This window comes from Schistocerca gregaria, chromosome 9 (assembly GCF_023897955.1).
Source record: "Schistocerca gregaria isolate iqSchGreg1 chromosome 9, iqSchGreg1.2, whole genome shotgun sequence".
NCBI classification, from domain to species: Eukaryota; Metazoa; Arthropoda; class Insecta; order Orthoptera; family Acrididae; genus Schistocerca; species Schistocerca gregaria.
In genome coordinates, this window is record NC_064928.1 from 161874042 (window position 1) to 161896441 (window position 22400).

A 22400-nucleotide genomic window follows, 5' to 3' on the forward strand; every position below is an offset into this window, starting at 1 on the left:
TATTGCCAGAACTGTATACTTATATGGATATGGTGTCTGTTCTTTCGGACATGTCCGAAAGAACAGACGTCATATCCATGTAAGTATATTACACACTGAGGTGACAAAAGTCATGGGATAGCACATATGCACATGGTGGTAGTATCTCATAGACAAGGCATAAAAGGACCATTCACTGGCGGAGCTGTCATTTGCACTCAGGTGATTCATTTGAAAAGGTTTCTGACGTGATTACGGCCACACGACGGGAATTAACAGATTTTGAACGCGGAGTGGTAGTTGGAGGTAGACGCATGGAACATTCCATTTAGGAAATCGTTATGGAACTCAATATTCCGAGATCTGGGTGTCAAGATTAAGCCGAGAGTACCAGATTTCAGGTATTGCCTCTTATCGAGACAAACGCAATGGCCGACTGCCTTCACTTAACGACCGAGAGCAGCGGCGTTTGCCTAGAGCTGGTAGTGCTAATAGACAAGTAACACGACGCGCAATAACCGCAGAAATGAATGCGGAACATACGACGAATGTATCCGTTAGGACAGTGCGGCGAAATCTGCCGCTAAGGAGCTATGGCAGAAGATGATCAACGCCAGTGCCTTTACTAACAGCACGACATCGCCTGCAGCGCTTCTCCTGGGCTCGTGACCATATCGGTTGGACCATAGACGGCTGGAAAACCATGGCCTGGTCACTCGAATCCTGATTCCAGTTGGCAAGAGATGGTCGTAGGGTTCCAGTGTGATGCAGACCTCACGAATCCATGAGCCCAAGTTGCCAAGAAGGCACTATACAAGCTGGTGGTGGCTCCATACTGGTGTGGGCTGTGAGTACAGTTGGGGTGATTATTGATTGGAAATGGTTATGTTCGGCTACTCGGAGACCGCATTTAGCTTTCATCGTATTCATGTTCCCAAACAACGATGGAATTTTTGTGGATTACAATGCACCGTGTCGCCGGACCACAATTGTTCGCAATTTGTTTGAAGCATATTCTCGACAATTCGAGCCGGTGTTTGGCCACTCAGATCACCCGACATGAATCCCATCGAACATTTATGGGACATAATCAGCTGGTGCACAAAATCCTGCACTGGTCACACTTTCGCAATTACGGGTGGCCTTACACGGACCACGGCTCTGTATTCCTGCATGAAACTTTCAGTAACTTAATGAGTCCATGCTACATTGATGCACTATGCCAGGAAGAAGGGAATTCGAAGCGATGTTGGGTTGTATCCCCTCAGTGTAAACTTCCCGAGTTTACTTGACAACTGCAGAAAAAGAAGATTTATCTTCTGCAGTTTACACGTGGTTAATGCAGGTATGTAAGCAACGACAAGGAACAAAGAGGTCGATGATTTGTGAGCAATCTCTTGAATAAAGATTTTGAAGGAAAGCCGTCAAGGGCTTTGTGAAATGCTTCGACTGGCTCTGAGCACTATGGGACTTAACATCTGAGGTCATCAGTCCCCTAGAACGTAGAACTACTTAAACCTAACTAACCTAAGGTCATCACAAATCCATACCCGAGGCAGGATTCGAATCTGTCGCGCGGTTCCGAACTGAAGCGCCTAGAACCGCTCGACCAACGAGGCCAGCTGCTTTGTGAAATGACGAGTCCAAAAGTAAGAAATTAAATAGGTTAGGTAAACATTTAACACGCTTTTCAGTGATGGTCGAAATCGTATACAGGACATTTGCTGTACTTCATTTCGAGGAACATTCAGGGGCATTTAAACGTACCCTGACCTATTTTATTACTTACGCTACTGGCCATTGAAATTGCTACACCACGATGATGACGTGCTACAGACGCGAAATTCACCCGACAGGAAGAAGATGCTGTGATATGCAACTCATTAGCTTTTCAGAGCATTCACACAAATTTGGCGCCGGTGGCGACACCTACAACGTGCTGAAATGAGGAAAGTTTCCAACCGATTTCTCAGACACAAACAGCAGTTGACCGGCGTTGCCTGGTGAAACGTTGTTGTGATGCCTCGTATAAGGAGGTGAATTGCGTATCATCACGTCTCCGACTCTGATAAAGGTCGGATTGTACCCTATCGCGATTGCGGTTTATCAGATCGCGCCATTGCTGCTCACGTTGATCGAGATCCAATGACTGTTAGCAGAATATGGAATCGGTGGGTCCGGGAGGGTAATACGGAACGCCGTGCTGGATCCCAACGGCCTCTTATCACAAGCAGTCGAGATGATAGGTATCTTACCCGCATGGCTGTAACGGATCGTGCAGCCACGTCTCGATCCCTGAGTCAACAGATGGGGACGTTTGCAACAGAGCAATCATCTGCACGAACAGTTCGACGACGTTTGCAGCAGCATGGACTATCAGCTCGGAGACCATGGTTGCGGTTACCCTTGACGCTGCATCACAGACAGGAGCGTCTGCGATGGTGCACTCAACGACGAACCTGGGTGCGCGAATGGCAAAACGTCATTTTTTCGGATGAATCCAGCTTCTGTTTACAGCATCATGGCGGTCGCATCCGCGTTTGGCGACATCGTGGTGAACGCACATTGGAAGCGTGTTTTCGTCATCGCCATGCTGGCGTGTCACCTGGCGTGTTGGAATGAGGTGCCATTGGTTACACGCCTCGGTCGCCTCTTGTTCGCAGTGACGGCCCTTTGAACAGTGTTCAGATGCGTTACGACCCGTGGCTCTACCCTTCATTCGATCCCTACGAAACCCTACATTTCAGTAGGATAATGCACGACCGCATGTTGCAGGTCCTGTACGGGCATTTCTGGATACAGAAAATGTTCGACTGCTGCCCTGGCCATCACATTCTCCAGATCTCTCACCAATTGAAAACTTCTTGTCAATGGCGGTCGAGCAACTGACTCGTCACAATACGCCAGTCACTACTCTTGATGAACTGTGGTATCGTGTTGAAGCTGCTTGGGCAGCTGTACCTGTACACGCCATCAAAGCTCTGTTTGACTCAATTCCCAGGCGTATCAAGGCCGTTATTACGGCCAGAGGTGGTTGTTCTGGGTACTGATTTCTCAGGATCTATGCACCCAAATTGCGTGAAAATTTAATCACATGTCAATTCTAGTATAGTATATTTGTTTAATGAATACACGTATATCATCTGCATTTGTTCTTGGTGTAGCAATTTTAATGGCCGGTACTGTAGTAGACAAATCATTCCACGAAACATTTAACATTCAACCATATGTTTTTCAAAAAAATTCCATTTTTGTTCAGAAACCAAAGAATTTAGTAAATTAAAATATACACTCCTGGAAATGGAAAAAAGAACACATTGACACCGGTGTGTCAGACCCACCATATTTGCTCCGGACACTGCGAGAGGGCTGTACAAGCAATGATCACACGCACGGCACAGCGGACACACCAGGAACCGCGGTGTTGGCCGTCGAATGGCGCTAGCTGCGCAGCATTTGTGCACCGCCGCCGTCAGTGTCAGCCAGTTTGCCGTGGCATACGGAGCTCCATCGCAGTCTTTAACACTGGTAGCATGCCGCGACAGCGTGGACGTGAACCGTATGTGCAGTTGACGGACTTTGAGCGAGGGCGTATAGTGGCCATACGGGAGGCCGGGTGGACGTACCGCCGAATTGCTCAACACGTGGGGCGTGAGGTCTCCACAGTACATCGATGTTGTCGCCAGTGGTCGGCGGAAGGTGCACATGTCCGTCGACCTGGGACCGGACCGCAGCGACGCACGGATGCACGCCAAGACCGTACGATCCTACGCAGTGCCGTAGGGGACCGCACCGCCACTTCCCACCAAATTAGGGACACTGTTGCTCCTGGGGTATCGGCGAGGACCATTCGCAACCGTCTCCATGAAGCTGGGATACGGTCCCGCACACCGTTAGGCCGTCTTCCGCTCACGCCCCAACATCGTGCAGCCCGCGTCCAGTGGTGTCGCGACAGGCGTGAATGGAGGGACGAATGGAGACGTGTCGTCTTCAGCGATGAGAATCGCTTCTGCCTTGGTGCCAATGATGGTCGTATGCGTGTTTGGCGCCGTGCAGGTGAGCGCCACAATCAGGACTGCATACGACCGAGGCACACAGGGCCAACACCCGGCATCATGGTGTGGGGAGCGATCTCCTACACTGGCCGTACACCTCTGGTGATCGTCGAGGAGACACTGAATAGTGCACGGTACATCTAAACCGTCATCGAACCCATCGTTCTACCATTCCTAGACCGGCAAGGGAACTTGCTGTTCCAACAGGACAATGCACGTCCGCATGTATCCCGTGCCACCCAACGTGCTCTACAAGGTGTAAGTCAACTACCCTGGCCAGCAAGATCTCCGGATCTGTCCCCCATTGAGCATGTTTGGGACTGGATGAAGCGTCGTCTCACGCTGTGTGCACGTCCAGCACGAACGCTGGTCCAACTGAGGCGCCAGGTGGAAATGGCATGGCAAGCCGTTCCACAGGACTACATCCAGCATCTCTACGATCGTCTCCATGTGAGAATAGCAGCCTGCATTGCTACGAAAGGTGGATATACACTGTACTAGTGCCGACATTGTGCATGCTCTGTTGCCTGTGTCTATGTGCCTGTGGTTCTGTCAGTGTGATCATGTGATGTATCTGACCCCAGGAATGTGTCAATAAAGTTTCCCCTTCCTGGGACAATGAATCCACGGTGTTCTTATTTCAATTTCCAGGAGTGTATGTGGTGCACAATGTCCTAGCTTACGAAGTGTAGATTCAGATGTAGATGTCAGTGACCCACCTAGGCCCTTGTCGGGCCCCATGATGACCCAATCTGCAGAGCTGGACATGAGTCCGTGCATGACGAGGACGGGGTGCCCATTGGCTGTGCCCCTGGCGCGAGCCTTGGGGCTGGATGGGACCCGGAACATCCCCAGCACGTAGCCGTCTCCTGTAGTGACGTAGTGACGCTCTGCCGGGTAGCCGTACTTCACCAGCAGTTCACCCTGCAAAGTAACGGAGATACAGAAACGGGTAAAAACAGTAAGAGTACAAACAAACTGTGCCAAATGTACAGAAGAAAGCGCAAGTAACAGCGAGCTACAGTTAGAGTAGCGTTCAAAATCTATTAATTACCGTCGTACGGTCACAGTCACATTAATTATCTGATTACGCGACACTACCGCCATCTGTATATGTACATTTCGCCATCCCAGATCTCTTGTCATCTCAGTATATTTCAATAATATGAAGACTGAAACGTTTGTAAAGCTGCCCATAGACAGTCAGTAATATTGTGTAATAGATACACGACGCTTATCAATACTATTCAACCATAAAATTATTGAAACTGGCCTCGTGTGGCCATTATCGGAAACGTGCGATAACGAAAACCTCATCAATTCTGTCTAGTCTCCTACGTACTGTAGAACTCTTAATAGCTTCACGAAAAAGTTATCTGGTCGTTAAAACGGCAGAGCACATTCTGATGAGCTTCAGGTGCACAAGTAAACACATGAGCCGACCGAGGCGCTCTCACATCCAGGTGTAGTAATATTATGGTCCACTAATAATAATCCCTTTCCCGAGGGGGAAGGCGTGCCGGTCCCCGGCACGAATCCGCCCTGAGGTTTAGCATCAAGGTGCCAGCCAGCCTGTGAATGGTTTTTAAGGCGGTTTTCAATCTACCTCGGCGAATGAGGGCTGGTTCCCCTTATTCTGACTCAGTTACACTATGTCCGCGATTGTTGCGCTAACAGTCTTCACGTACACATCCACCACCATTGCTCTACCACGCAAACTTTTGAGGCTACACTCGTCTGGTGTGATACGTTCCACCGGGAGCCGAACCGCACAATAACCCTAGGTTCGCTGAGAGGCGGCGGAGGGGTGGGTGGACTGCTGTTGCCTCTCACTTCTGTGTCCCTCGTTCAAATCCCGACTATTGTTATTTATTTCATTTTCCATTTTCCTTCATCTACCAATTACCATAGAAAATTAGAGAATACAAGGGCATTACACTGATTGTAAAAGTAGTTTGGCAGTAAGACTTCATACATTCAATACATTGAACACACAAAGAAACTGGTACAACTGCCTAATATAGTGCAGGGTTCCCACGAGTAGGCAAAAGTGCCGCAGCACAACGTGGCATGGACTCGACTAACGTCTGAACTAGTGCTGGAGGAAACTGACACCATGAATCCTGCAGGGCTGGCCATAAATCGGTGGCATGGATGGAGAACTCTTCTGAACAGAACTTTGCTAGGCATCTAAAATATGCTCAATAATGTTCATGTGTGGGCGGTTTCGTGGCCATCGGAAATCTTTGATTCAGTAGCGAGTTCCTGGAGCCACTCTGCAGCAATTCTGGGCGTGTGGGGCGTCGCATTGTCCTGTTGGAATTGCCCAAGTCCGTCGGAATGCACAATGGACATGAAGGGAAGTAGGTGATCAGACAGGATGCTTACGTACGTGTCACCTGTCAGACTCGTATTCGAACGTATCTACAGTCCCGTATCACTCTAACAGCACGCGCCCCACACCATTGCAGAGCCTCCACCAGCATGAAAAATTCCCTGCTAACATGCAGGTTCCATGAGATTGTATCCATACCAGTACACATGTATCTGCTCCATACAATTTGAAATGACACTCGTCCGACCAGGCAACATTTTTCCAGTCATCAACAGTCCAATATCGGTATTAACGAGATCAGTCCAGGCATAAAGCTTTGTGTCGCGCAGTCATCAAGGATACACCAGTGGGCCTTAGCCTCCGAAAGCCGCTACCGATGACGTTTCTTTGAATAATTCACACGCTGACGCTTGTTGATGGCCCAGCATTGAAAGCTGCAGCAATTTGAGGAAGGATTCCACTTTTGTCACGTTGAACGATTCTCTTCATTCCTCGTTGGTTCCATTCTTGCAGGACCTTTCACCGGCCGCAGCGATGTTGGAGATTTGATATTTTACCGGAACCCTGATATTGACGGCGCACTCGTGAAATGTTCGTACGGAAAATCCCCACTTCATCGCTACCTCGGACATGCTGTGTCCCATCGCTCTTGCGCCAACTACAACACCACGTTATTACAATCTTGATAATCTGCCATCGTAGCAGCAGGAACCGAACTAACAACTGCGCCAGATACTTGTGTCTGATATAGCCGTTGCCGACCGCAGTGCCGTATTCTGGCTGCTTACATATCTCCGTATTTGAATACGCATGGCTACACCAGTTTCTTTGGCCCTCCATCGGTAATGCTGCGATTCAGTATGGTGTTGGACTACCCTTAGCCTTGATGACAGCTTCCACTCTCGCAGGCATATGTTCAATCAGATGCTGGAAGGATTCTTGGGGAATGGCAGCCCATTTTTAGCGGAGTGCTACACTGAGGAGAGGTATCGATGTCGACCGGTGAGGCCTGACACGAAGTCGGCGTTCCGACACATCCCGTAGGTGTTCTGCAGCATTCAGGTCAGGACTCTGTGCAGGTCAGTCCATTACAGGGATGTTATTGTCGTGTAACCACAACGCCACAGGCCGTGCGTGATGAACAAGTGCGCGATCGTGTTGAAAGATGTAGTCGCCATCCTGGTATAGCTCTTCAACAGTGGGAAGCAAAAAGGAGCTTAAAACATCAATGTAGGCCTGTGCAGTGATAGTGCTACGCAAAACAGCAAAGGGTACAAGCCTCCTCCATCAAAAACACGGCCATACCAAAACACCATCGCTTCCGAATTTTACTGTTGGCAACACACACGCTGGCAGATAACGTTCACCGTGCATTCGGCATATCCATCGGATCGACACACTGTGTACCATGATTCGTTTCACACAACGTTTTCCAGTCGTCATTGTTTACGCTGCTTGCACCAAGCGAGGCGTCGTTTGGCATTTACTGGCGTGACGTGTTCTTTATGAGCAGCTGCTCAACCAAGAAACCTAAGTTTTCTCAACTCCCGTCTAAATGTCGTAATACTTGCAGTGGCTCCTGATGCAGTTTGGAATTCCTGTGTGATGATCAGGATAGATGTCTGCCTATTACACATTACGACCATCTTCAACTATTGGCGCTCTCTTTTAGTCAACAGGCGAGGTCGGCCTGTACGCTTTTTGTGTTGTTCGTGTCCCTTCATGTTTCCATATCACTATCACATGTGGAAATCTCGCATATAGAAGTATGACACAAGTGACGCCCGATTATCTGACCACGTTCGAAGTCCATGAATTCTGCAGAGTGCTCCATTCTGCTGTCTCACAATATCCAATGGTTACTGAGGTCGCTGATATGTACCTGGCAGTAGGCGGTACAACAATTCACCTAATACGAAAAAGTATGTTTTTGGGGATGTCCGGATACTTTTGAACACACAGAGTGAATCGATAACAAAAAGAATAATCTGGTTTGGAACACTGGTCGCAAAAGTGTTATGCCGCGACTCCAGGTACTGTGGCACCATCTCGGTTGCAGTGGTTGCTCGCTAAAAGGCATATAAAGCAGTTAAAAAACTTTGCATGTTGTTTTCCCAATAACGATCGAATATCTACAGATTACTCAAGGCACTTGTTCGTTTATTTTGACCCCTCTCCCACTGAGCTAAGTTTCTGGGATATGGCACTTGCCGTGTTCTCCTCGTGAGTAGAGAACCACGGTCCATACAAAACTTGTTATATGGAAGACCCTAGTAGTCTAAGCGCAGCATGAAAAAAAAGCCGAACTATTGTCGATATTATTGGCCGTCTAGATATCTATTTGTGGATTATTGTTGGAGAACCCTTCCTTCCTTTGTGTCTGCGAATAGTGCATACAACAAATCTACATCTACAGCTACATCTACATCCATACTCCGCAAGGCACCTGACGGCGTGTGGCGGAAGGTACCCTGAGTACCTCTATCGGTTCTCCCTTCTATTCCAGTCTCGTATTGTTCATGGAAAGAAGGATTGTCTGTATGCCTCTGTGTGCGCTCTGATCTCTCTGATTTTATCCTCATGAGATATACGTAGGAGGGAGCAATATACTGCTTGACTCCTCGGTGAAGGTATGTTCTCAAAACTTCAACAAAAGCCCGTACCGAGCTACTGAGCGTCTCTCCTGTAGGGTCTTCCACTGGAGTTTATCTACCATCTCCGTAACGCTTTCGCAATTACTAAATGGTCCTGTAACGAAGCGCGCTGCTCTCAGTTTGGTCTTCTCTATCTCTTCTATCAATCCTATCTGGTACCTGAGCAGTATTCAAGCAGCTGGCGAACATGTGTACTGTAACCTACTTCCTTTGTTTTTTGACTGCATTTCCTTAGGGTTCTTCCAATGAATCTCAGTCTGGCATCTGCCTTACCGACGATAAACTTTATATTCCATTTTAAATCACTCCTAATGCGTACTCCCAGATAATTTATGGAATTAACTGCTTCCAGTTGCTGACCTGCTATTTTGTAGCTAAATGATACGGGATCTTTCTTTCTATGTATTCGCAGAACATTACACTTCTCAACATTGAGATTCAATTGTCATTCCCTGCACCATGCGTCAATTCGCTGCAGATTCTCCTGCATTTCACTACAATTTCCCATTGTTACAACCTCTCGATATACGATAGCATCATCCGCAAAAAGCCTCAGTGAACTTCCGATGTCATCCACAAGGTCATTTTTGTATATTGTGAATAGCAACGGTCTTACGACACTCCCCTGCGGCACACCTGAAAGCACTCTTACTTCGGAAGACGTCTCTCCATTGAGAATGACATGCTGCGTTTTGTTATCTAGGAACTCTTCAATCGAATCACACAATTGCTCTGATAGTCCATATGCTCTTACTTTGTTCTTTAAACGACTGTAGGGAACTGTATCGAACGCCTTGCGGAAGTCAAGAAACACGGCATCTACCTGGGAACCTGTGATTATGGCCCTCTGAGTCTCGTGGAAGAATAGCGCGAGCTGGGTTTCACACGATCGTCATGCTGATTCCTACAGAGTACATTTCTAGTATCCAGAAAAGTCATTATACTCGAACATAATACGTGTTCCAAAATTCTACAACTGATCGACGTTAGAGATATAGGTCTATAGTTCTGCACATCTGTTCGACGTCCCATCTTTAAAACGGGGATGACCTGTGCCCTTTTCCAATCCTTTGGAACGCTCTTCTAGAGATCTACGGTACACCGCTGCAAGAAGGGGGACGATAAACATATGTGCAAAGAGGTGAGAGGGGAAAGACTCACGGTGTCGAGACGGATGTCCTCGTTGATGTCCAGCGGGGTGGCCGCCACGGTGGCAGCCAGAAGCGACAGCGCTAGTGTCGCGGTCGCCAAAGCTGCAGCCATCGTCTGCCGCTCAGAGTCTGCCGCCAGAGAATTACCGCGACGAGTGCGCAGTTGTTGTCGCCAACAGCCCGCTTTAAGTAGTGCGTTCTACCTTTATCTGGCGCTAGCCCGTGATCGACCCCTCTCGAGATGAATAGCTGTTTGTTTTTCTCCTGGCGGAAGCTGGTCGATGTTATCTGTGGCGCCCACTAAGATAGCATCTCAGCAGTTTGCCCCTCCCCCTCCTCCCCCCCCCCCCCCCCCACCTCACCATTCACGTCTCTCGAGCTCTTCACGCACTATCGGTGATAGGCCGCACTTCACACTATTTGTACACTACGTAAGGTAACTACATCTCGCTGTCACGTGATACAAGACTGCTCACGATTACCAAATAAATAGAGTACATTCACCATTAGGTGAAATTACAACCTATGGTATCAACATTAAGAGTGCAAAGGAAATCCACTGTCACGCGCAGAGAGGAGAGCGAGTAGATGGAAGGAGAGCGCTGATTATTTCTAGATTTCGGACATGTCCCGAAGAACAGACACCACGAGGAATCCGCAGCTGTGATGCACATTATGTAAACTGGAGGGTTTGATGGTGATGATGTTTGCTTTGTGTGGCGCTCAACTGCGCGGTCTTCAGCGCCCGTAACAAGTCCCAATTTTTACGCAGTCCATTTCCTTTTCGCAATCCAATCTAGTCACTCTCACAAATGATGATGATGAAATGATGACATCACAAGTACCCAGTTCCCGGTCAGAGAAACTCCCCAACCCGGCCGGAAATCGACTCCAGGATGCAGAGGCAGCAACGCTAGCCCTTAGACGAGCTGCGGACAAGGTGGAAGGGGTAGAAAGGAAAGGAAAGGAACTAATGATATCAGCTGCATCGGGACTTTATGCTGAATCAGCTGCGATGGGTGAAAATGTGTACTGGATCATCACTCGAACCCGGGACCTCCTGCTTACTCAGCGGTTTTAACCACTGCGCCGTCCGGGGCGCCTCTCGGTCGACCCACATTCCCACCTACTGCCCCCTACCCACAGTACCTGTCCACGTACCCCATACTCGCTAATTTTAGGCTCCCACTACTGGAGGTCAACCTGCCAAGGAGATAATGGACCCCAGAAGTTACAGACCAGTGTCACTTCTATGCCATCTCTATAAGATACTGGAGCGGATGATTCTCAACCGGGTGGCAGAAACTATAGATGGAAAGCTCATAAAGGAACAAGCCGGATTCAGACCAGAAAGATCTTGTTGTGGGCAAATACTCAATCTGACGCAACATATAGAAGATGGGTTCGAAAAAAAATTAATAACTGGAGCAGCTTTCATAGATCTTACTGCTGCATACGACGCGGTAAACCACAGAATGCTATTGCGCAAATTATATCACCTCACAGGGGACTGTAGGTTGACGATGATTATTGGTAGTCTTCTGCAGAATCGAAGATGTCTCCCTAAATGGTAAGAACAGTAGATGGCGACTGCAGAAGAATGGCTTACCACAAGGAAGTGTACTCTCTTCCATCCTTTAAAATGTGTACACTAATGACCAACCTATACCTCAAGATGAAGACTGTTCGTATATGCTGATGACACAGTTGTGGTGGTCCAGGGGTCCAAGTTTGATGCAACATCTGGAAATCTCTCTAGAGCGCTTGAAGAACTGGCTCAATACTACGACGCCAATCACCGCAATCCAAACCCTGACAAAACCCAAGTATGTGCTTTCCATCTGCGCAATAGAGATGCTGGATTTGAGCTCGACGTTACATGGCAAGGTAAGAAGCTAATGCACTGTCTAACATCTAAATACCTTGGGGTTGTACTTGACACAACACTTTCCTTCAAGCAGCATTACCAAAACACCAAGGCTTAGGAATAACATTATCCGCAGGCTGACAAACTATGAATGGTGAGCTCAACCACCAGTACTGAGAACATCAGCACTTGCTCTGTGTGCTTCTGCAGCAGACTATGCAGCGCCAGTATGGGAAGCATCTGCACATGCTAAACAGGTCGATGTAAGTGTAAATGAGACAATGCGAATTGTTACAGGCTGTCTCAGACCCACACCAACGGGCAATTTGTACCTACTTGCTGGAATTGCCCCATACAAGATCAGAAGGCAGGTGGCAGCAGACGCTGAGAGAACAAAGAAAGAAACAGATTCTCGACACCCACTTAATGGGCACGTCACTCAGGCTCGGACGCTTAAGTCTAGAAATAGCTTTATTGCAAGAACCAAGACCCTTGCCGGTTCACAGGAAGATAATAGAGTCCGTAAATGGGAGAATGAACAAACCGCACTGCAGATAATACCAAAAGAGCAAATGGCACCTGGAAACAAACTTCCTTATACAGTGTGGAGAACACTAAATAGGCCGAGGGCTGGTGTACCCAGATGCAAAACTAATCTGTGCCAGCGGGGACTGCTGACTAGCGATGACGTTCTTTGAGGATGATGAGAGGTACAAGACGAGGCACATCTGCTCATGTGGCGACTGCTGCCGGAGCCCTGCAGTTTTAGTGACCTGCAACAAGCCAACGACAAAGCCGTAGCGATGGCTAACTATTGGAAAAATAAAATTTGATCTGGACACGGAAAAGTAAAAGTAAAGTAACTGGAGGTCGACCGTAAATGTGCATGCGCTCTGAAGGTTGTCGATTCATTACTCATCGAGGCGAATCAGTTACATGAATGTGTGATGTCTGTACTTTCAGAAACAACCCCCAGCTGAAATCTAGAATTAGCGAGCAATTTACGTAATAGTTCGTAGTGACTAAAGGAAAGTCTACCGTCTAAAAATTTATATCTGGCGTTCTCCAAGAAAGTGTTATATGCCCTGTTCTATACCTAGTCTAAAAGGGGCGATCAAAAGTTTCCATCCGAAGGCCGTACATTCGAGAATCGGTATGCCAATCAGCCAAATTTCCATGAGCTCTCAGGCAATCATTCTGCCAACCCACCAGCTTGAAGATTCCCCTTTGGTAAACCACCGTGTCCTGATGCGAGCAGAAGTTCATAACTGCTTGCTGCACATTCTCGTCCGACAGGAGTCATCGCCTCTTCAAGGACTGTTTTAAGGGACCGAAGGAGTGATAATCGCATGGATACCGTTCTCCAGTGATGGGGATACAAGATTCCTAGAAGTCATTTAGCAAAGGGGCCTGGTAATGAGATAACATCACCTTTTCAACTGGCCCTTAAACTTCTTGGGACGAGGCGACGTTCGATGACACCACTAACCCATACACATTCTCCAGTCTCCAACCGATGTGTACCGGTCTTTGACCTTCTCCAGCCAAGAAACGAACATCACGTGGATCCTGTCTGGATGCATTTAGTAATAACGTTGCCATAGTTGATGTTTGCAAATTTACCTCACGCACGTCGGAAAGACACGAATGCCGCACTAATCCCTTACCTACGTGTCGGTGCTTATAAACAACCTGCATCGGAGTCGCGCTACGTTGTATATACGCTGCACCATAGAAACGCTGCTCTAATAGAAACTTTTAGATCGCCCTGTAGTACAACACCCTTCTCTAACATTACCTTTCCGAGACTCGAACCCGGGACCTCTCAGTTCGAGTATCGGTCCGGCACACACTTTTAATCCGCCAGGAAGTCTCATATCAGCGCACACTCCGCTGCAGAGTGAAAATATCATTCTGATTATCTCAACTGCTTAACTCAAAAATTTCATATGATTTTCTATTCAATGCATTATATTTCAGACTAAAACGTATAAAGGGAAATTAATCTGTTACATTTGATATTTACTAGCTCTGTTTGTATAGCTAAAATTCTTCTTCTTATAGGAATATTTGAAATTACGAAATATACGTGATTCTTGAGTTTCTCCCGGCGTATTTGATAATCAAAATATCCACAGGTGTACTGCCGGTCTATAGTGTCCAACGGGCACAATATTTCGGCGATCAAACATGTCGCCATCATCAGGTGAACTGACGGACTGAGCTCCTGTGAACGTGCCGGCACGGAGATCCGTACGCTATGGCTGCTCAGGGGGAACTGGGTTCGGTCGCGGCGGCGGCCGATTTAAATACCCTCCGCCCGCGGCGCGCTCCCTCCGCCGTCCGCGCTCCGCGCCAGGGTAGCGTGGTGGAACAGATTGCCACGGCGTCTGAGATGACGTCGGTGTGATGCCTCTGTCCGCCGTGGTCGTCACAACTATGCGTTTGCTCGATTTACTCTTGATTAACCCAATCGCTGGTTCCCAAGCCTTGCTAAGATTATAGCCACAGTCACGGTTTATGAGGTCGTCATTGGTGCGAATTTCGATGGCCTCTCTAACAACACTGTCCCAGTATCTCGCGCCGCGGGCGGAGGGTATTTAAATCGGCCGCCGCCGCGACCGAACCCAGTTCCCCCTGAGCAGCCATAGCGTACGGATCTCCGTGCCGGCGCGTTCACAGGAGCTCAGTCCGTCAGTTCACCTGATGTTGGTGATATGTTTGATCGCCGAAATATTGTGCCCGTTGGACACTATAGACCGGCAGTACACCCGTGGATATTTTGATTAACGAAATATACGGAATACTTAAAATTTATATTATTAATTGCATAATCTAACGCTAATTATTAAATCTATTTCTGAATTCATTTACCAAATAATGCTATAATTTGATGGTGATTCTTCTTTTGTCAAGAAAGTTTGTAAACTCTTTTGTTTTGTAAACTCTTTGGAAAGTGCTACTACCGCAGAATGCGTTAGCAGTAGTGGGCATGCCTAATGGAAACAGACGCGCTTTTGGCTTTGGCAATAATAATGTAATGTTTGATTTTGTGAAAATGGAGATGGCTATGTCAGTATGATATAGACGAATCGAATAAAATTTTTAAAAAATGTCATAGAAACACAAAGTACTTCACTAATTATTATGTCACCTGGAATCCGTAAAATCAAAATTTGAGCCTCAAGAATCTACCCCTAGATGTACTGCAGCCAACAACGAGAAAATTAAGGTAGGAAATTTTTTTTTCGATACCTTACTACTCCCGTAGCTATTGAAGCTAATTAAGAGACTAAAAATTTACTGGTGCTGTGTGGGTGGGTAAGATTACAGGCCGTTATACAGGATGTTTCAGGAGAATGAACATATTCTGGACGGTAATAATTACGAAACATTGGACGTGCCGTCAGAGGAATGTGTGTTGTTTGAATGGGCGTGGCCTAGAATTTCAGAAAATAGTCATTGGACGCTGGTCAATGCATCTTCTCAGTTTTCAATCCGCTCAACAGAAGGTGTTTTCTGTGCAACAGTTTGCAAAGGGTGAGTCAGTGATTTCGGTCGGCGTTTAGGCACTGATCCGCCAGCAACAGAAAGTTCGTCATTGATATCACCAATCTGAAGAGAGAGGATGCTTGTGCAAAGGTCGACCTCGTACTTTTGATGGCATGGTGGGAAGAATTCGGCAAACGTCTGAGCGGTCTCCACGAAAGTCTACTCACCACACAACCAGAGAACTGACAATGCCTCATACGAGTGTCTGGCGAGTGTTAAGGCGCCGTTTGGTTTATGAACCATACACACGACAGGTAGCGCAAGCTCCTCGGGTTAGTGACGAAAGGAAACGGGTTGACTTCAGCAATGCTCTGCTACAGAACATAAAAAAGATGATACATTTCTTACCACGGTTAATTTTCAGTGATGAAGCAACATTACCAAAAACCGGGCTCGAATGGCTCTGAGCACAATAGGACTCAACTTCTGAGGTCGTCAGTCCCCTAGAACAGAACTATTTACACCTAACTAACCTAAGGACATCACACAGTCCATGCCCGAGGCAGGATTCGAACCTGCGACCGTAGCGGTCTCGCGGTTCCAGACTAGCGCCTAGATCCGCATGGCCACAAGCAACATTACATGTTAGAGGTTACAGTAAACAGAGATAACGTGCGCATATAGGGCTCCAAAACCCTCATGACGTTATCGAGCACGAAAGAGACTCACATAAAGTGGACGTTTGTTGTGCTATTTCTCATGAAAAAGTGTACAGTCCCTTCTTTTTCAGGCAAACATAGTGACTAGAATAAGCTATCTTCAAATGCTGCTCAGCTGGCTTTTTCCACAACTTCAGGAGGACTCTGATGATTTGATTTTCCAACAGGATATAGCACGACCACAGTGTCACAACGTACATCAGATTCTCACTGCTGACACTCTGCCTCAACGCTGAATACGACGCACGGGACCTCGAGACCCTGTCCCGCTTTCTTGGCCTCCAAGATCGCCAGACATGACCCCATGGGTGAAGGAAAGTGTGTTCATCTTCCTTTTACCTCGTGACATAGAAGAAGTGAAGAACAGAATAACAGGCGTCACTAATTACTGTAAAAACAGATAAACTGCTTAAAGCTTATGGCGATTTTAGCTATCGTCTAGATATGTTCGTGCTGTTGGTAGTGGACACACAGAACATTTGTAATAATACACCTAAGACTGAGATTTTGTGAGTATTTTTCAATCGATCCCATGTTTGTGGTGCGTTTAAATCAATAAATATATAGTTTTGAAATCACATCATTCTTTCTGGAACACTCCGTGTTGTTGTTGTTGTTGTTGTCTTCAGTCCTGAGACTGGTTTGATGCAGCTCTCCATGCTAATCTATCCTGTGCAAGCTTCCTCATCTCTCAGCACTTACTGCAACCTACATCCTCCTGAATCTGTTTAGTGTATTCATCTCTTGGTCTCCCTCTACGATTTTTACCCTCCACGCTGCCCTCCTATGTTAAATTTGTGATCCCTTGATGCCTCAGAACATGTCCTACGAACTGGTCCCTTCTTCTTGTCAAGTTGTGCCACGAACTTCTCTTCTCCCCTATTCTATTCAATACCTCCTCATTAGTTACGTGATCTACCCATCCAATCTTCAGCATTCTTCTGTAGCACCACATTTCGAAAGCTTTTATTCTCTTCTTGTCCAAACGATTTATCGTCCATGTTTCACTTCCATACATGGGTACACTCCATACAAGTACTTTAAGAAACGACTTCCTGACACTTAAATCTATACTCGATGTTAACAAATTCCTCTTCTTCAGAAACGCTTTCCTTGCCATTGCCAGTCTACATTTTATATCCTCTCGACTTCGACCATCATCAGTTATTTTGCTCCCCAAATAACAAAACTCATTTACTACTTTAAGCGTCTCATTTCCTAATCTAATTCCCTCAGCATCACCCGACTTAAATCGACTACATTCCATGATCCTCGTTTTGCTTTTGTTGATGTTCATCTTATATCCTCCTTTCAAGACACTGTAGGAAGTTACTGCACTTAGTCAGTCATAAATAAATTGAATATTTTATGCTGTGTGGCAAGTGCACAACTATAATAATAACAAAATGATGTGGAGTATGATTTCGCTTTCTTCATGGTGAGTACCAAGAAACTCGGACAATATGTGGTATATGTTTTTAGTTTAGATGGTATGTGCCCAGATCCATGACAACATGATTTGCATTTTAACGGGGACATAATATTACCTTCCTACATTCAAGATTGCTAGTAGTTAAAGGTAGTACCGTTGCAATTACGAGCACAAAATGGTTAATTTATGTTGTAAAGTTATATGATATTTCTATATGATGCACTGATAAGAGCTGTGTGTGAGAAGGTATTTGTGAGTAATTTGTGAAAGGAATTTGTGTTTTCACAGCAGCTCACGTAATTCTACAGATCATGGAAATTAATGTAATACTGCCAGTGTAAGTAGGCTGTTTAGCCTAGGTTTTTATGTTGGTAACGCCACGTAGCGCTCTGTATGAAAATCACAAACTGTGCTGTGTGCAGTCTGTGGCTGGTTGGCACTGTTGGAACATTCACTATTGTAGTGTTGGGCAGTTGGATGTGAACAGCGCATAGCGTTGGGCAGTTGGAGGTGAGCCGCCAGCAGTGGTGGATGTGGGGAGAGAGAGAGTCCAAAGTCTTTACCGGACGATCTGGACGTGTGTCGATCAGAAAAAGTCAATTTGTTGACTTGGTTCATTTGCTAACTATGCCTTTCAGTAGTTAGTGCCTTCAGTAGTTAGAATCTTTTATTTAGTTGGCAGTATTGGCGCTCGCTGTATTGCAGTAGTTCGAGTAACGAAGATTGTTGTGAGGTAAGTGATTCATGAAAGGTATATAGGTTATTGTTAGTCAGGGCCATTCTTTTGCAGGGATTATTGGAAGTCAGACTGCGTTGAACTAAAAATATTGTGTGTCAGTTTAATGATGATCAGAATAAGTAAAGCGAGAAATGGCTGAGTAAGTTCAGTTTTGCGCAGCTGTTTGAAAATCAAATAACGTAAGAGGTTTTCCAGCACAGTCATTCATAAGTTTTCTAAGTGGACGTTTCATATGTCTTCCCTTAGGCGAGGATATCTCATTGGAATCTTCTGATTTTTCTTGTAGTTTGTGTAATTAGTGTAGTTATTGTTTATTGCTAGCGCGTAATTGTAGAGAGAATCTCCTTTGTAGTTGCAGTTTTTTTTTTTTTTTTGTTGTACTGAAAAACAGTTGTGGCATGCATGTAGATTTGCACCAAATATTTCGCAGCCGCGCTTACAATTAATTCGATATTATTTTCAGTGCTACGTTAATGTGTTTTCTTATTTTCCTCTTCAAATTGTGCTTTTCTGTGTCATCGTGTGAAATATTGTGACAATTATGGCGTGTGAACTCAGAACGAGAGTAGTGTGTTACCGCCACCGTGTAATGAATTAACTAATTTTTTTTTTCTCTAAGAGGACGTTTCATCAGTATATTCAGGTTGTACTAATGGCAACATAAATGCCGTTGAACACCTGTCAAGTGTATTTGAGAAAGGAAGAATCAAGTATTCTGGTAACAATATAATTTCATCTTTACTGCAGTTTTCAAAAAAGGAACGTTAATATTCATTCGTAAAATATAATGCAATCCCTTTTAATGCTCTGGCACAAAGTATAACTCCAAAATTCGGTATAGAATATCTTCAATATTTCGTCTTCTTTAACTGCTGTAGGGAGCCAGAGTGAAAATATCAGCTTTGAAATGAGAATCCAACACATCATACAAGAACACTGAAACTGTACTTTTCAGGATGTGGTACAAATATTGGAGATTCGTAATCACCAGATGTTAAATATCAAAGTGTAACTTGTACTGATTTGTAGTATACGGTGAAGAATTTGAATATACGAGTGCCCAACTGATCGGGTTATTCTTTCAGTTTTCTCTTGCATAAATTGATCGCCTACCTATCCCTTTCATCTATGCGTTATTGACACTTCACGACGAGTCTCGCCCTCGGCTGCACCCTGGTCAGTAGCCAATGCTACTTAGACGTGCTGCCTACCCCAGAGGGAGGGGGAAGAAAAACCCTACGACTAGTGAGTGATTCAGCAGTAATATAGCCATATTACTGCTGAATCACTCTTAATTTGAAACCTGTTACCGGAACTTGTTCCCGATTACACCCCGTTCCTTATTCTTCAACGTTAACACCCTTCCAACTCCGCTATAGCCGGTCCCAAGCCCGGTTGAGAAAGGAGGAGGGGGAGGAGCAACGCCTCGTTAAAAAAACCTTAGTTGATCTGGCCCAGGTGATAGTACCTCATGAGAGCTCCTTGCCAGGGATACGGTGAAGACCTCAACGGCAGCGAAGGCGGAGAAGATGGGCTTCGGTACGGCGGAGCTGCGAAAGAGGCGCCTTTTCTCTTTGGGTACAAAAAGAGTACAAGTAGCGACTGAACCCCAGAGGGGCGGCTACAAACAGCGTCTGAATCATGGTGAGCGGCTGACTTTAGGCTGGGCATCCTACTGCCTATGTGGAAACCAACGGGAAACTACCACATTACGTTCCCAAGCAGTACATGGTACGTCTCTCCGTGTGAAATATTCCGGAGTTAAAACTTCCCCTCATTCGGATCTCCAGGAGGGGAACACATTGAGAGTAGACATATTTGAAAGGGACAGTGAAGGGAGGAAAGATACGGATTGGAACATGGAATGTGAGGACACTTCTGCAAGCAGGAAAGCTAGAGAATGCAAAACAGGTTAGATGCCCTCGGTTTGTGTGAAATGAGATGAGGAGAGAATGGGGAGATAGAAAGTGGAGATTATAAACTCTTTTACTCAGGGGAAATCAATAGTGGTGAAAAAGGAGTAGGAATATTGATAGGGCAACAGTTGAAATATAAAGTAATGAGGGTACAATATATTGATGGAAGATTGATGATGTTACGACTGAAGGGTAGTTCAAAAGATTTGGTATTAATACAGGTATATATGCCAACCAGCCAGCACAGAGATGAGGAAGTGGAAGAATATTATGAGAAAATACAAGAACTCATCGAGAAAGAAAATAGAAATGCCTGAATTATCATCATGGGGACTGGAATGCAGTGGTGGGTGAAGGAAGAGATGAAGATACAGTAGGAAAATTTGGATTACGAATAAGAAATGAGAGAGGTGAACGACTAATTAGTTTCTGTAAAGAAAATTCACTGGCAGTGGGTAACACATTATTTGAACACCACAAACGGAGACGTTACACATGGATATCAAATTTGAATAGGGAAAGATATCAGCTGGACTACATCCTGATACAAAAAAGGTTTAGGAACTGTTTGAAGAATGCTAAAGCTTATCCACAAGCAGATATAAATTCAGACCACAACCTAGTGATGGGAGAAATACAAGTGAAGTTGAAAAAAGTCTGGAGAGGTAAAGCAAAGGAAAGACTAAACATAGAAAGACTCAAAGAGGTAGGAAAGGCATCAGATTTTGAGAACAGATTTATGGAAAAATGGCAAAGAGGTAGTGTTGATGAAAGCGTTAATGACAAGTGGATAAAAATGAGGGAAGGACTCATGGTCTCTGCCAAAGAAGTATTAGGAATTAGAGTATCCCAAAGCACCAGGAAAGAATGGATAACAGAAAACATGTTGAAAAAGATGGAAGAGCGCGGAAAGTGGAAAAGTATAGAAACTGACGAAGGCAAAAAGAGATACAGGAAACTGTATAATGAATTAAGAAGGGAAACTGAAGAAGCAAGAGAAAAATGGGTGAAACAGAAATGCGACGAAATATAGAAAATGGAGATAGAGAGAAAGTATGAAATGATGTACAGACTGGCTCGTGAGTTTTTGAGCGTAAAAGAAAGAGGAATAACATGGAAATAGAAAGAGCGGATGGTACTCTAGCAGAAGAACCACAGGAGGTTTTGAACAGATGGCAAGAATATACTGAATGTCTGAATAAGGGGGATGAAATGCAAAGCGAATTGAAGGTTGAAGAGGAGCAATATGTGCCGGAAGATGGAAAGGGATTTACCATCTTGGAAGCAGAAGTAGAAAAGGCGCTGAAGGAGATGAAGAATAGGAAGGCATGTGGAATAGATGATTTGCCAGCAGAACTGTTGAAGAGTCTAGGAAACAAGGTAAGAAAAGAAATAGTCTACCTCTGTAACAAGATATATGACAAAGAGGAATGGCCTGAGACCTTCGTTGCAACAGTTATGATAACAGTAGAGAAAATGAGAAATACTAAAAAATGTGAAGAGCACTGGACCATCAGTCTAATTTCTCATGCAGCTAAAGTCTTGCTGATAGTGTTGAATAGAAGGTTATATGGCAAGCTGGATAGAGGGATTGAAGAGGAGCACTTCGGATTTAGAAGAGGAAAAGGAACAAGAGATGCTATTGGCCTGCTAAGAACTATAGGGGAAAGATATATGGAAAAGGGTAGAGAAACCTTTGCTGTTTTTATAGATTTAGAAAAGGCTTTTGACAGAGTTCAGTGGAACAAGCTGATGGATATCTTGAAGAGGAAAGGAGTAGATTGGAAAGAGAGACGACTGATACAGAATCTATATTTACACCAGAAAGTAAGGATAAGGATTGGAAATGAAATGTCAGAAGGAAGCAGCAATGGACGAGGTGTTAGTCAAGGTTGTTGCCTTTCCCCAGTGTTGTTTAACGTATACCTTGAAGAGATTATTGCGAAAAGTTTAGATGGGAAAAAGAGAAATATGTATTGGTGGAAAGAGAATAGAATGTATAATATTTGCTGATGACATGGTATTAGTGGCAGAAAGTGAGCGGACAGTGAATAACATACG

The 22400-nt window shown here is 45.4% G+C and overlaps 1 protein-coding gene across 1 annotated transcript in view; it reads right to left on the reverse strand.

Annotated features, from left to right (window-relative positions):
* Positions 1-10364, reverse strand: part of LOC126291945 (lipase 3-like) — a 60611-nt gene extending 50247 nt beyond the window's left edge. The window contains exons 1-2 of the mRNA XM_049985694.1: positions 10185-10364; positions 4754-4958 (exon numbers count right to left, since the gene is read on the reverse strand). Of these exons, the coding sequence (XP_049841651.1) occupies positions 4754-4958; positions 10185-10286 (307 nt within the window). The 5' untranslated portion in view covers positions 10287-10364. The remainder of the gene's footprint in view (positions 1-4753; positions 4959-10184) is intronic.
* Between the last annotated feature and the right edge of the window lie 12036 nt (positions 10365-22400).